Here is a 14,852-nt window from a genome sequence, read left to right as displayed (position 1 = left end):
CAGTCTGTATAAACTCCCCTCTGAACTTAGGACCATGGTAGCAAAAACACCCAATTTGGGGTTATATGTTTGAGATTTTATGTCCTTTAAAAAGGTGTGAAAGTTCTGCTTTGTTGTGAATGATTGTATGTTTTCTTTAGAGGCTGAAGTTCAGACCAAAAAAAAAAGAGAGAGAATGTTCACCAACATAGCATTCAGAGAAAGTCTTGCCTAAAAATTAAAATACTTGATTATTCAAGTAACAAGTCTAGAAGTGACAGTTGGGCTTGGCGCCCATGTGAAAGTGGCTTACTATGCGCTGAAAGTTCATTGCGTGCTCCAGCTCTCTGCTAAGCAGGTCACAATCAAAATACTTAGTTATTGTGCAGTGCGTAGACACACAGCTCACACTGGGGTCGGAACTCCGCAGAGGCAGGACGGTGCACACACCTGGGCTGCGCAACAGCCGGTTGTCTGGCTCACCATCAGCATCCCTGTCTTTTCCTTTTGGTCTCTTTGCTCCACACCTGCAAAGTCAGCAGGGTAATAATACCTGTAGTGGATGAGGGAGAATTTCCAGGGAGACATCTCTCAGGGGCTGTTGTAGCAAAAGAGGAGGCAGGCTAGGGACCCACCTTGAAACTCGGGTATTTACTCACTTTCTTCTTGTGCTGATATCTGGGGTGGGGCTGAGATCTCCCTCTTCCCCTGGCCAGTGGCTGCTAATTGCACCCTGGCACTTGGAGCATGTCTGGGCACCAGTGTTCCCACCCCTTACCTGCTTCACGGTGTTCTAGGGAGCTTGTGGAGTCTCACTTTCCCAAACCTTGGTCAGAACAGCACTGGGGATGCCTTGGGTCTCACAGGCCCAACCAACATCCAGAAAGGCTTCATCTAGGGGAGAAATTGCCCGGCTGAGACACCACAGAGCACCTGCCCTCCAAACCCATCAGCTATCACTGGGGACATCATGTCAGACCTGTAAGTGACACCAGGGATCGCAGAGAAAAGCTTGGCTCCACCGGGCTAAATCCAGTCCCAGTGAGTTGGGATTCTCTCACAGGCCACATCTTGAAAACCAGTAGTACTGTGTTCTTCACTTTGTAAGTCATAACAAGGGGTTGCCACTCGCCAACCTCACTAACAGCTCAAGTGCACCTGGGCAGATGTCCAGGCATCAGCCCCCCTCGCCAGCATGCTGTTTTAGAACATTGTAGAAAGCTTTTACAAACAATCCGCCCACCCACCCAGGGCCGGTAAGGCTTCCAGTTTACAGATCAGGAGACTGCAGATGGAAGATCAAAGACACCCAACTTTTTTTTTTTTTTTGGTACCGGGGATCGAACTCGTGTCCTGGCGGTTGCGCAGCAGGCAGTGAAACCACTGAGCTAAATCCCCGACCCGACACCCAACTTTTAATACCTGAACATGCTCAGCTAAGACTCATAAACTAGAGCAAATCCAGATCTCCAAATCCCAGCTTCTCCTTAAAACCTTTTTTATTGTAGAAAGGCCATAGTTTGTCACCTCAGTGACTTAAAAGACTTAGCTAATGAATACGTCACACTATAAAAACTTCAGCACCGTATACATATAAGTGCCTTTGCTGTGGCAGGCAAGCCTTTGATCTACAGACAGTGTCAGATCCCAGAGCACAAGTATTGCTGGCCACAGTAACATCCTCTGCCTTCTCTGTCCCCTTGCCTGTATTGTCCCACGCCCATGCCTGTAAATATTCATATTCTGCAGCAGTCAGGCCTGGCCACATCTCTCTTCTCCTTACCTAGTGTGATGACTTCAAGTTCCATCTCTACAGATAACATCCAGAAACAGCTCCAGTCAGGGACGTTCCTGTGAGCTCTAGCTTCCAGGGACGACCTGGGACATCTTATGGATGTGTCTATGGACATGATCTACTCTACTCACCTTAGGATTTCCAGCCCCAGTCGCTGAATTAAGGCGACACCAAGAACCAAGTCTGTTGTCCTCTCCCTTCTTAGCAAGTCCTCTCCGTCTTCCTGCCTAATTCCAAAACAACCCCTAACACCAGTCTCCTGACCATCAGTCTGGGCCACCCCCCTCCCCGGTTCCTGTCCTCAGCCTAACTGGTCCTCTTGCCTCCTTTCTTTACTCCCTACAACTTGTTCTCTATCTTATAGCAAAAGCGATTTTTTTACTTTCCAGGGTGATTGTATGTGTGTGTGTGTGTGTGTGTGTGTGTGGTACGGGGTATCAAACTCAAGGACCTTGCACTTGTGAGGCCAGCACAGCTCCACTGAGCTAAATCTCTGGCCCTGTTTTGGTCTGGTTTTTTTGGGTTTTGTTTTTTTTTTTTAAGACAAGGTCTTGCTATATAGTCCAAGACAGCCTTGAACTCATGTTGATTCTTCTGCCTCAGCCTCCTGAGTGCTGGGACTACAGGTGTGCGCCACTACACCAGCTCCAGTGACCTTAAGAGCTCACACCATGCCCTTGTTTAAAACTCTCCAGTGGTTTTTCTTTACACTTGGAAGGAAACCTAGTCCCTCGGTCCCTTTCCACTCCTTCCTCACCTGACCAGCCATGCCTCAGCCTAGCATGTTTCCTCCTCATTCGGAAGTCTGAGCCTCCTGTCTCCTCAGATGTCACCCAGTCTACCACACTTCCTGTTTTTCTCCATCTCAGCACTTGTTTCCCTCATCATAATGTATTACAACCTATGTTCTTGTTTGTTCTTTTGCCCTCTGAACCCTGGCTTTTTTCTGCTCATGGTAAGTTCTCAATAAATATTTGGCCAAGTGGTTTTGCCGCCTGCTGTGCAAGCACAAGGACCTGAGTTTGATCTCTGGTACCAAAAAAATAAAAAATAAAAAAAATAGGGCCGGGGATTTAGCTCAGTGGTTCCACTGCCTGCCTCGAAAACGCAAGGTCCTGAGTTCAATCCCCAGTACTATAAATAAATAAATAAATAAATACTTGGCCAAAGGAACATTCAGCTTGTGAAGACATGAAATGCTACTGCAAAAAGTCTGGCTCCCAGGAGTCACCAGGAGAAGACCAGACCCCATCACTGAGTCCTCTGTGCTGCTGCCCCACAGAATTGGGAGGCGTGGAGGGAGGTGGTGGGATTGAAGATGGTCCCTCCTCCTCACGTGTGAATTCACTGCATTGCAGATACTTCACTGAAAGAGAAACACTGCCCACCATCTAGGTCAGATCTCAGAGATAATGACCTCAGAGGGAGCCACCTGCTGCCTTTCCGGGAGCCCTGCTGTGATCAGTATGGCCCCAGGTCTTTCAGGTCTGCCTCTCTCCCATCCCCCCCAAATCCAGGGTGTTGAGCAATTCTGTCGTCCTGGGTTGTTACACCCTGCAGTATTCTCTCCCTTGAGCCTCACAGCTGATCCCTCCTGGCCACTGTCCTATTTAGCATTGTCACTGTTTCTCCAGGATTCTGTGCACCCAGACAGACCAACCACTACTTATTTCCATTTCCATCAGCTTTGCTTTTGTGCTTTGTGACTCCCTTGCAGTATCCCTGGTTTTAATTTATTAGAAGGCCAATATTCTTACCACAGACATCTCAGGGAAAGTCCGCTCTGTGCATACCTGTGTGAGGACCTAGGCTCTCCCTGGACAAAGGTGACCATCCCAGAGGCCTCCTGGACAACCCCAGGAAACTGGCCCAGCCACAAGGTCTAGGCCATAGGTCTTCCCTGTGCAGGGTCAGGTGGCTTTACCCAGCTGCCAAGTCCCTGGACTCTAGCCTCCCTCCACCAAGAACTCCCTCTCCTGCAAAAAAACACATCCAATCTGGAGCACCAAACCCCTTGCCTTAGTTTTCCAAGAGACCTTCACCATACACTCTGCTTTCTCCCACTGGTTTCCATTTCTGGCTTGTGACCACTGGGTCTCCACCAGCAGAATCTCTCTTTGGGCTCTGATTGGTCTGGTTTCCTGGTTCTGGAAGCCACCATTACCTATTTCACACTGCTACCATTTTTTTCTCCAGAGTGAAAAATCGCACATCCCTGGTGTCTGGTTTTGCTCTCAGGCCAGCAAACCTACACAGGAGCTCACCTGGCTGCCTGTCTGCCCAGCCCTCAGGAAATACATCCGCAAATCCTGAAACCAAGCCAGTCCACCTTGCTCTGGGGTCAAAATGAAAGTTGCTCCACTGAACCCTCCTACCCTAAAGAGTGCCTCATCTTTTTAACCCCTAAAATTATAAAGCTGAACTCTTGCTGATCCAAATTTCCCACAGTACATTGAATTTGTCTGGGTGGTGGTAGTTCCATGAGGAAGGATCCCGCATTCCACTGCCACTAGGTGAGCAGAAATGCTGGATGGTGACCCCAGCCTGCCTAGGGTTCCATGGGTAAAGAGTTGTGGGTGCCCAGGGGCTCCCTAATAAACTGGGTGTGCTCTCCCATACCACAGTTCACCCAGGTACTTTTGTGTGGTCAGAAAATCAAGTTCCATTTTAAAGTTATTTTTTGTAAGAATGTGACCTTCCTTGTGACAAAGGCAAACATTTAATCACAACACAACGCCCACACATTTTGAAATCCTTCTCTGCCTCCATCTTTAAAAAACAAGATTTTCTGCAGCGAGTTCTGCTGGAGTTGTCTTCCCCACGGTGCTGTGACAGAGTCCTGGACTCGGCCAGGAGGTGGCTCTGAGTCCTCCCTGTCCCTGACACACACTGGGAAGTTTAGCTTGGAAGAAATCAACCATTGGTTCCACTGTCCTTTCTATGTGACCCACAAAGTCACAGGCCAGCACCCTTTTCAGCTGTCCCTCTGGGTCCCAAGTGTCTGTCCTGGGGCCCTGAGGAGCGCCCTACAGCTCCTCAGCGCCGTCCCTGAGCTGGGCCTGTCGCCTCTGCTGCACCAGCTGCTTGTCCAGTTCTCGAAGCTGCTTCAGGAAGCCGCGGTTGGGCAGGACACAGCGGTTTCTGGCCACTTGCTGGATGGCGTCCACCAGGGTCATGTTCCTGTGGATCATCAGGTAGGCTAGGACCAGGGTTGCTGAGCGGCTGCGGCCCATGGCACAGTGAACCAGGATCTTATCTGCAGATGGGAGGGGAGGAGAAAAGCCGGCTGAAGGGCCAGTGGCCCAGGCAGGAGAAACAATTACAAGATAATCAAAAAATATGGTAAACGCTTCCCTTATTTATTTATTTATTTATTTATTTGCTTAAATTCTTTTTTTGGTATATTTTAGTACACAATACGTTTACATTTCTCATTGGGTGCTTGTACCTGTACATGCTGTATCTTGGTTCTTATTTTTTCCCCATTACCTGTGCACCCTTCACCCCTCCACCCTTCCCTATTTACATAGACTTTGTTTCCTTTTTTTTCTTTTCTTTTCTTTTTCTCATAATGTGTTCTTTCCATTCTTCCCTTTCCCCATCTCCTCCCACCACCCCTACCCCTTTGGACCTTTTCCTGTTTCAAAGTATCAATTGTTAGTTATTAATCTTTTTAATCCTTATTTACACTCTCAGTTTCTCACACTAGAGGAACTATTCGGTATTTACACATGTGCGTCCTATTTATTTCACTTAAGAGTATGGCCTCAATAGGCATCCATTTAGCTAGAAATGACTCTAGTTTCTCATTCTTTATGGCTGAGTAGTACTCCATTTTATGAAAAAACCACATCTTCATTATCCAGTTTCCAGTTGATGGGCACTTGGGCTGTTTCCAAGCTTTAGCTATTACAAACTGTGCTGCTGGGGCCGGAGATTTAGCTCAGGGATTTCGCTGCCTGCTGTGCAAGCGCAAGGACCCAAGTTCGATCCCCAGTACCAAAAAAAAAAACTGTGGTGCTATAAACATGGGTACACAGGTAGACATATATCTCTGTGGTATGATTCTTTAAATTCTTTTGGGAAAATACCCAGCAGGGGAATAGCTGGGTCAAATGGGACCTCCGGCCCTAGTTCTTTGAGGTATCTCCACACTGATTTCCACAGTGGTTGCACCAGTCTGCACTCCCACCAACAATGGAGAAGGGTTCCTTTCTCTCCACATCCCCGCCAGCATTTGTTATTGGTTGATTTCTTGTTTTGTTTTTGTTTTGTTTTTTGTTTTGTTTTTGTTTTTGTTCCTGTCTCAAAAACAAACAAAGAAACATTAAATAAAGAAATAAAAAGGGCTGGGGATGTAGCTCAGTGTGAAGGCCCCAGTTTGATCCCTAGTACAAAGTAAGAAGAAGGAAGGAAAGAAAGAAGAAAGGTTTTACTTTGCCATATGCCAAAGACAAGGGATGAATATTCTCACAAGCTAAATGAACTACATCATCATCTCCATGGCAGTTTCCAAGTGTGAGGCGAGACAGGCGCCCCAGCTCACTTTCAGGAGAGCATGGGGTCAGCGCTATTTCCATAACAGTGCTGCAGTGACAGCCGCCTCTTTGACTGTGTTGACACGCACGTGACACTGTCTTTGTGACTGTCACAAAGACAACGGTGGGCAGAACTTCTGGTGCCTTAGCATGGACTGTGGCACAGGCACCAGCTCTCCTGGCCATCCCTGCGTCGCCGGCCCTACACTGTCGGGAGACAAAGGCGATTCCCCCCTAAGAATCTCCTCACTGAAACAGTAAAACTTCATCTTCTCCAGTTCCAGCCCTCGGGTCTCCTTCTTAATATTCCGCATGATGGAATGAGATGGACACAGAGCGCTCGTTGGCTGCATCCCAAGCATGACCCTTGTCTCAAGGAAAAGCTCGCAGGAGACAGAGTTGTGGGCTGAATCGCCACTCTTTTCCTGAAACTCATTTTTCCATCAATGAACAAATGATAGAAAAACCATGGGTATTCAAACTGGGGCATCTGGCAGAAGTCTTCTCAAAGGAAACAGAATGACAAAGAAAACAACAGACCTATTTGTTACCAGGGTAAAATGCAAGCTTTCAAGCAAAAATTAGAATTTTGGAAAACTTATGCCTATGACTGTGAGATTGACACTTTCCCAGTATTTGTAAGATTTTTCCACACAGCTGGGTGGTGATATTGACAAATGTGGCTTTTTTGGTAATCTACAATGGAAAGTGTCAACATTTGGAAGAACCAAATAACTTGGTGAGACAGTATTTTCAAGTGACTAGTGCAAGCCACTAAAAAATCATGCTAAAAGATGCCCTCAAAGTGCAAGATCGAAGAATGGACTTTTTTCCTTTGATTTGTTTCTTGTTCTTTGTTTTTTGTTTTGTTGAGACAAGAGTCTCCTTAGGCACTGCAAGTTGCCCTTGAACTCACTACATAGCCCAGGCTGGTGTCAAACTCAGCAATCCTCTTGCCTCATCCTCCTGATTACTGGGATTACAGGCATGCACCAAAGATTTCTGAAACCAGAAAACCAGAGGTGAGAAGACAGGAGCTTCTTGGCCACTGTCATGTTCATAGCTGGGCCAGGTTGAAAATAGGACACTCGAGAAACCGCCCTATCCTCCGGCCTCCACGTGGTGGCGCGCTAGAGCTCGTCCAGTGCATCTGCAGGCCATGACAGGACCCTCAGGGTTTCACCATCATCACCCCTCCTCTTCAAGGAAAAAAGGGTGATTCTTCATGTCCTCAAACAGCCCAAGGCAGTGTGACACGGGACCTGTGTTCTGCTAAGCAGCATTGTCAGGGAGTGCACATCAGACAGAAGTTTCACAAAATAAATACCTGGGCGTGGTGGCCCAGGCCGGTAATCCCAGCACTAGGGAGGCTGAAGCAGGAGGATTGTCATGACTTCGAGGCCAGTTTGGACTACATAGAGAGACCCTGTCTCAAAAAGCCAAAAAAAAAAAAAGTTTCAGAAAATAATGTGTCTTTGCTGCATGCTGATATTTTCTAATCCAATGAGCTTCTTTTAAAAGAAATGCTAGTCACACCCACCAAGTTGTTTTATGACATGCTGATCTCAATTAGATATTTTCCCTTCACCAAAAGGTGAATTCTCATGTGCTTTTTTTTTTTTTTTTTTGGTACCAGGGATAGAACTCAGGTCCTTGCACTTGCAAGGCAGGCAGCAGAACCACTGAGCTAAATCCCTGGCCCTCCTATCCTTTTTTTTTTTTAAGGAGGAAAAGTTTATTTTGGCTCAGAATGCTCATAATCTCATGCAGAAAGCCCCAGTCCAGAATCTCTACTGCTCATCAATTGCGTATGGTGATTGGTGACCAGAATGTAAGTCTGTCACTCACATGAAACACACCAGCCAGGCCGGTCCCCTGCCACCCCTGACTCCTTGGCACCTCCTCCTTGGCTTTGAGGACGCCCTTTGCCGGCCTCCCCTCCTACCTTGGAATCCACCTTCCTCAGCCACACTCACACTCACGGAAGGGCAGAAGTCCAAAGCAGCTCTGGGGATGGGGCTGTCCTCAAAGACAGGACATGGTGAGTGCAGGAAGACAAGAGACCTTTAAAGCACTCGGTGTCAGTCTGTTCTGTGACAAGCCCTGCAGAGTCGCCTCCTACTGGAAGGCAGGCTTCCTTTATTGTTTGTTTTGTGTTTTGAGACAGGGTAGTTCAGGTTGGTTTTAAACTCACTATGTAGCCCAGGGCGGCCCTGAATTGAAGGCAATCCTCCTGACTCAGCCTCCTGATTCTGAGATTGCAGGCATTGACCACCATGCTTGGCAGGAATGCTTTTCAAAAAGAGTGAATAAATAGCATGTGCAAGGTCCTAGGTTCAATCCCCAGCATTGCAAGAGGGTAAAAATAGGGCCAGGGATTTAGCTCAGTGGTTCTGCTGCCTGCCTTGCAAGTGCAAGGACCCGAGTTCTATCCCTGGTACCAAAAAAAAAAAAAAAGTAAAAATAATACGAGTGAAAACAATGGACAGGGTGAGGTGGGGCAGAGGACAGTGTACCCTTGGCTGAAAGTGGCCAACAAAGGACAGGAAGACAAGAGGCAGGGGAAAGAGCCTGCCTTTGGGACAGACTGTTCGTCAACACCTCTTAACCTCAGGCGTATAAGAAACATGCACCAGGGCCTGGCCCCACAATGCCATGGCAGTGTCCCTTGGTTTCTAGGACATGACTGACACAACCAGGCCACCCGGTGCAAGCAGCAGGCAGCCTGAGCACCTGTCACCCCCATGCCCTGAGTCAGTGCGGGCTGCTGTCACAGAGCTAACGAGCTCTTTGTTTTATTGCTTCACTCATTCGGCACCGGTGACAAGCGGACTGCCATTGGCTTCCAGCACTAAATCAAGAAATCTCAGTCTGTTGCCCGCACCTGAGATGTGGTTAATTTTAGAGTAAAATCCAGACTGGAGACTTTCTAAAAAGCCAGAAGTTCTACCGCATTTGCACCCATTCTCACAGAAGTGTGGGGCTGAGCAGCAGCTGCTCCTTGGATGGGGCCCTGGGGCTCCCTGCTGAGCCACTAGCACCTCCTACCCGCACCCCACGGCTCACATTTGTTCACAGGCTGCCTGGTTCTGAAGTGTTGGTGTTTGCCACCCTGGTTTCAAAAAGAAAGCTTTTTTTGTTGTTTTGTTTTTTGAGACAGGGTCTCACTGTGCAGTTCAGGCTGGCATTGAACTCACTATATATAGCCTAGGCTGGTCTTGAACATGGCAATACTCCTGCCTCAGCCTCCCATGTGCTGGGGTTACGGGTATGTGGCCCCATGCCTGGCTGCACTGTTGTTTCTTGATCCTTTCTTTGCTGGGAGCTTTTGCCCACTTGGTGCAGCAGTCACAGTCACCCCCGCCTGGCACCGCCTCACAGATGCTCTGTGATCCAGCCAGGCCTAAACATCCGGCTCCAGGGCCTGAGTCTTTCCTGATCTGGCAGGGGGGGCAACCTTGAGAATGATGTGCCAGGAACCTAAAACAGGCTTTCACTGGAGTGTCATACAAGTTCAAAGTTGGAACATCTTTTTTCCTTTTGCTTTCAGGGCCCGGAGCTTTACGGTGATGGTGTGCTCCACAGTCCACACTGCACACCAGCTCCTGTGCTCTGTGTGCCGCTGCTGCTCATTAGAACCATCAAGGTAAATATTCCCATCGCTGCACGGAGACCTAAGGGCTCCCAGCTTCACGTCCTTCGTGACTCTGCAATGGGAATGTGAACCCAGCCCTGACTTCTCCCTTAAGGGGCAGGTCTAAGACCCAGGAACTGGGAGCCAGGGCATGAAACGGGGGGCTGTAGAGTTCTGATCTCCATATCCAGCATGATTTCAGTTCAAATGCCAGGAGGTAACTTAATTTCATGCTGATGAGTCAGAGTCCAGTTGCTGTTTGGATCCCGCTTGGGAACCAAGATTGTACAGAACACAAAAGATCGTCCATAAATAGACTCATACAAAGAAGACTTAGAAGGGAGGTGTCCTCTAACACAAGCACTTCAGCTCCGTGGGGGTTCTCATTGAGCCACCGCTCTTGAACCTGAATAATGACAAACTGTTGGTGGCTGTGGTAGCGTGGGCCGGGGCCACTCTGGGGTGGCCATCAAGGGCTGGGACTGCCCAGCACAACTGGTCTAGGCCCAGCCCCAGGGTGCAAGTTCCCAAAGCAGGTCAGTCAGTCAGTCACTGAACCTTGTAATCCCAGCGTCTCTCAGCAAGAAAACCTTCCAGTAACTGGACCCCTGAGTTATGTGATCACCCTACAAAGGGTTGAAGTCAGGGAACAGGTCAGGAAGCTGAAGGCCCTCTCGGAGGAATGCTCTGAACTGCGCCTGCAGCAGTAACTGTGTATGGTCTTACCCCTGGCGCCCAGCTAAGCTTTACCCTGCTCTCCAAATCAGCCTTGCAGCCCCTCCCAAATTAGCGCGGCTAGAACTGCATTGTGAGCACAAGGACTAGCACTACGATTTAAAAGATGGATAATTGATATTGGAAGAGTTGAACACTGTGGATACAAACCCCGGATTCTTGAATATAGTTTAGTCAAGGTTGTCAGCTTTCTACCGGAGGTCTTGCAACACCCAGTGCTCCGGGGAAAGGCTGAGGGTAGGCTGTGAGCTTGGCTGGTTACTAGAAGAATTTAAGATCTCTGCATGGATCCCCTTGCAAGTCAGCTTCCTGAAGGTTTTCTGGCATCAAAGCCCTGGGCTAAGTCGGCCTTGGGGCCACGCACAATTCGTGTCCAGGCTGTAGTCCCAGCTTCGCCCAGGCTCCCCTTGCCTTTTTACGGATGGTTATAGTTCCTTAGGGCTTCAAACCAAGACCTTTCCTCTAACTCTCCGATTCCAGTTCCCCAGAGTGGCCATCAAGGCCAGAACCCCACCAACAGCACACTGGTGCAGCAGGTCCTCAAACACCCAATCTCCAGGTGCTCAGACGTCTTCACCTGGACCACAAGTAACCCTAGTGTACCAGATCTGAGAACCAACCAGACCTCCCCCAACCTCGTGGGCCTGTGCTTCGGGGATGTGGCTGACTATTGGGGCTAGGTCTGTGGTTGGCTGGGGCGTGGCCTCGGCCCGGGGCGTGGCCTCGGCCCGGGGTGCGCCTCTTACTGTGGTCGTCGCAGAGAGCTGCGTCGATGAAGGCGGCCGCGGAGTAGAAGAAGACGCTGAGGTCGAAGGTGGGGACGTCGTCAGCCTCGATGCCGTGGTACTCGATGTCCATGTCACGGTAGTAGTCGGGCCCGGTGTCCACGTTCCAACGGCCGTGGGCGGCGTTGAGCACGTGCGTGAAGCCCGCCTTCTGCAGCCCGTAGCGGTCCAGGGCCGTCGCTCTGGGCGCAAGGGACAGAGGTAGGTGGTGCAGATGGAGGAGCCGCCTGGCTTCCGGTTCCCAAGGGAAAGCGACCGCGTGGAAGCCCCAAAGCCATGCTCTTACCTAGTCCCAGACCCTTGCTCTGACGACCCCTAGGCCACCCACCATTCAGTGTTTCGAGAAGGGAGAGGGTGGGGGGTGCGGGAGGGCGGGCTGTGCACTCGGCCACTCCTGTCACCATTCACCGATCCAGAGGACGACCAGGGTTTCAGGAGTGGACCTTCCAGATCCCCCCAAGGCTGCTGGCACAACCTGTTTATCCCGGCCACTTTCACAGAGGCCTAGGAGACCTTTGGTAGCTGGCCTCTCCTCTGACCTCTTAGGGTTTTATAGGGTTTGGAGGTCAAGGTTAGAAAGAATGGCTTAGGGCCTGGTCTTTCCCTGTGAGGATTCCATTGGAACTGGGTGAACTTGAATTGATGTTGAGTTGTTGGACCCAGTGTGAATATGAAACGGTTGCTTTAGTGAGTCTTTTGCCTCGTACGGCAAAGCATTGTTCTGAGGACAGCTATTTGAGCAGTCCACGGTTTGAACTGACTTTGGGGACATTCCTGAAGCCAGCAGAGGTGTTGCCTTAGCTTCGGGGTGCAGGGCCGGGATCCTGGTGGGCCACTAGGCCAGAGGGAGGACTTGGGATCTTCCTCTAAGCCTTAGAGGACTTTTAGGAAGGATCAGCGTTATTCACTTTGCTGACTAGTCAGTCTGGCTGGTGGGTGGACAGGAATTAGAGAAGGACAAAAATCAGAAGCCTACCGGTAGGTCTGTAGAGGCTGCTGCATTTGTATAGGCAAAAACAGGAAGGGAAAGAGGAGGGAGGGGGAGGGGGAGAGGAGGAGAGGAGAGAAAAATTTGGACCAGATGATGTCAGAGCAGGATTTGCTGATTGGGCATGGGGCAGGGAAGAGGGCCCTGGCCTGGCTAGAGCCTCAGATGTGACAGGCGAGGTGAGAACAATTTGGAGAGGGAGCGTGGGTTGTGATCTTAGTTGCCAAGTCTATATTTGGGGTCAAGGAGAGCTTTTGCTAAAATTTGAGGATGGTCGAAGTTGATTCTAAGCAGACATCTCTCTCTGTGCCACAAATACCAACCTGCAGCTCAGGGAAGGGCTCAAAGGGTCTGAAGTCACAAGAACAAGAGGACAAAAGTGACATTATGCTTCAGCTGAAAGCCTGTCTCAAGGTCAATGATAAAAGGATATGGACAGAAGTGACCATGCTGATGCCAGCAGGGACCGACAGGGGGCACCCTGTCTGGACATAGCTGTGGCCCTTCACCAAGGGTACCCTTGTGTCTCTGGCTTCCTGGAGCTTTTTGTTTGCCATGAGGGGAAGCACAGTGGTGCCATGTGTTGGAGAAAGGGGAAGCTGAACACAGGCGTTGAGCTTTTAGAAATGTTTGAAGAACTCCCTGCCGTGGAAGTTGCAGGGTGGAGAGGGTAGGGAGCCACGCCACACTCCCTTGCTGGCCCTTGGTACAGCCATCCTGATTACAGAACACAGTCTGCTCTCCACTTTTTTTTTTTTTTTTTTTTGGTACCAGGGATCAAACTGCTCTCCACTTTTCCTCAGAAAGTTCTGGTATTCATTTTTCTTCTTGTCCCAAAGTATGTGTACCACAAACATCGTGCTTTGGGGACACAGATCGGCACTCAGTTAAGGCCTCCACTAATTCGGACCGTCTTGCTGAGTAGCAATCAACCTTACTTTGAGGTTGTGTTCAGTGGGGAAATTACAATTAGTTATCCTTTACAGGAAGCGCCTACACCACACAGCATGTTCTCTCTGGGTTCAGCGGCTGGATTTCAACAGACTGGAATGACAGTTTGAATAAATAACAATTTACACTTTGTTGCTTTTAGGGTCAAGGATAGAGTAGATATGCAACAAGATTTATTGAGTGGCACTCCACATTCACCCCTGGTCTGGCTTTGGCTTTGTCCCCTCTTAAAGGCCTCATGAGGATGCAACAGTAGCTCTGGTGGGTGTCTAAGGCTCCCTGAAGGTGTTCGGGGTCTTTGGCTACTTGGCCGGGAGCAGAGATCGAGTCCTCACACACCAGCCTGGGGACCTACCCTGCCTTGATCACCCAGAGCCCATGTGTGGCCTTGGAAGAGCGTCACAGCAGAATGAGAAGTTTGCAGATAAACACAGTGCCTGGCAGACTGCAGACACCCAGTGTCCTGTCCCCAGTTATTAGAAGTGAGGTGCCTGGCACTGTATGGTTTTGCTTATTAAATGTCAGGGCTGGGTACTTTGTTGACCAGTTATGGTATATGGGAAGGAGACTAAGAAATAGGTGTGTTTTTCAATGATGGGCACAGAGAAAAGGCCATGTGCCCCTCTCCTGGGCCCACCTACATGCCTCTGCTAAACAAGAAAAAATTTCAGGGGGAAAAATATTTAGGAATTTATTGCCAGAATCTAGGTGATCCAGAGGCCTTAGTGTCTGGTTGTTTAAGAAAAATCCTAGACCTAATCAGTCTGTTCATTTAAAAAATAGTCATCTCATTACAGAAATAACAAATATTTGGTGCAGAATATGGGAAACATGCTGGGCGTAGTGGCTCATGCCTGTAATCCTAACACCCAAGAGGGTGAGGCAGGAGGATTGCCGGGAGTTTGAAGCCAGCCTGGACTACATAGTGAGTTGAAGGCCAGCCTGAACTACAAAGTGAGACCCTGTCTCAAAAAAAAAAAAAGAATGTGGGAAACTTGACATCCCTACAAAAAACATTGCCTGGGTCCAGGGTTTTAGCTCAGTGGTTCTGCAACTACAAGGTCCCAAGTTTGATTCCCAGTACCAAACAAAACAAAAAAAACCCAATGCCTGTATTGCTACACTGTTAAAGCAAAGCACCATATTACTGTATTAGCTTATTGATATAATATCCTCCTGTTGTATTTCTGTGATAGATTTATGTACTTATGGTTTTGTTTTCCAGTACCAGGAATTGAACTCAGGACCTTGCACTTACCAGGCAGCCATGGTGCCACTGAGTTACATCCCTGGCCCACTGTTAATACAGGCACCTTGCTTAATTGTCCTTCACAGATACTGCCTTATTTATTTTATTTATTTGTGTATTGATTGATTGATTGATTGATTTTCAGTGCTAGAGATGGAACCCAGGGCCTCAACTGTGCTACAAAAGGGCTCTGCCACT

At 48.9% G+C, this 14,852-nt stretch overlaps 1 protein-coding gene across 3 annotated transcripts in view; it reads right to left on the bottom strand.

Annotated features, from left to right (window-relative positions):
- Positions 1-19: 19 nt before the first annotated feature.
- The window catches only part of Dusp29 (dual specificity phosphatase 29), a 33,877-nt gene continuing 19,044 nt past the window's right edge, over positions 20-14,852 (bottom strand). For 2 of the 3 annotated variants that reach the window (XM_021259647.2, XM_021259645.2), the window contains 2 exons: positions 11,428-11,648; positions 1,433-5,030 (listed from right to left, as the gene is read on the bottom strand). In XM_021259647.2, coding sequence (XP_021115306.1) covers positions 4,801-5,030; positions 11,428-11,648 — 451 coding nt within the window. In that variant the 3' untranslated portion in view covers positions 1,433-4,800. Of the gene's footprint in view, positions 5,031-11,427; positions 11,649-14,852 lie in introns of all 3 variants that reach the window. The other variant, XM_013072791.3, reaches the window with a different exon arrangement.

This window comes from Heterocephalus glaber, unplaced genomic scaffold (assembly GCF_053883595.1).
Source record: "Heterocephalus glaber isolate CG9 unplaced genomic scaffold, H.glaber_assembly_v1.0 deba00001497, whole genome shotgun sequence".
In the NCBI taxonomy this organism is placed as follows: domain Eukaryota; kingdom Metazoa; phylum Chordata; class Mammalia; order Rodentia; family Bathyergidae; genus Heterocephalus; species Heterocephalus glaber.
Note: the sequence above shows the minus strand (reverse complement) of the source record. Positions and strands in the feature narration are given on the sequence as shown.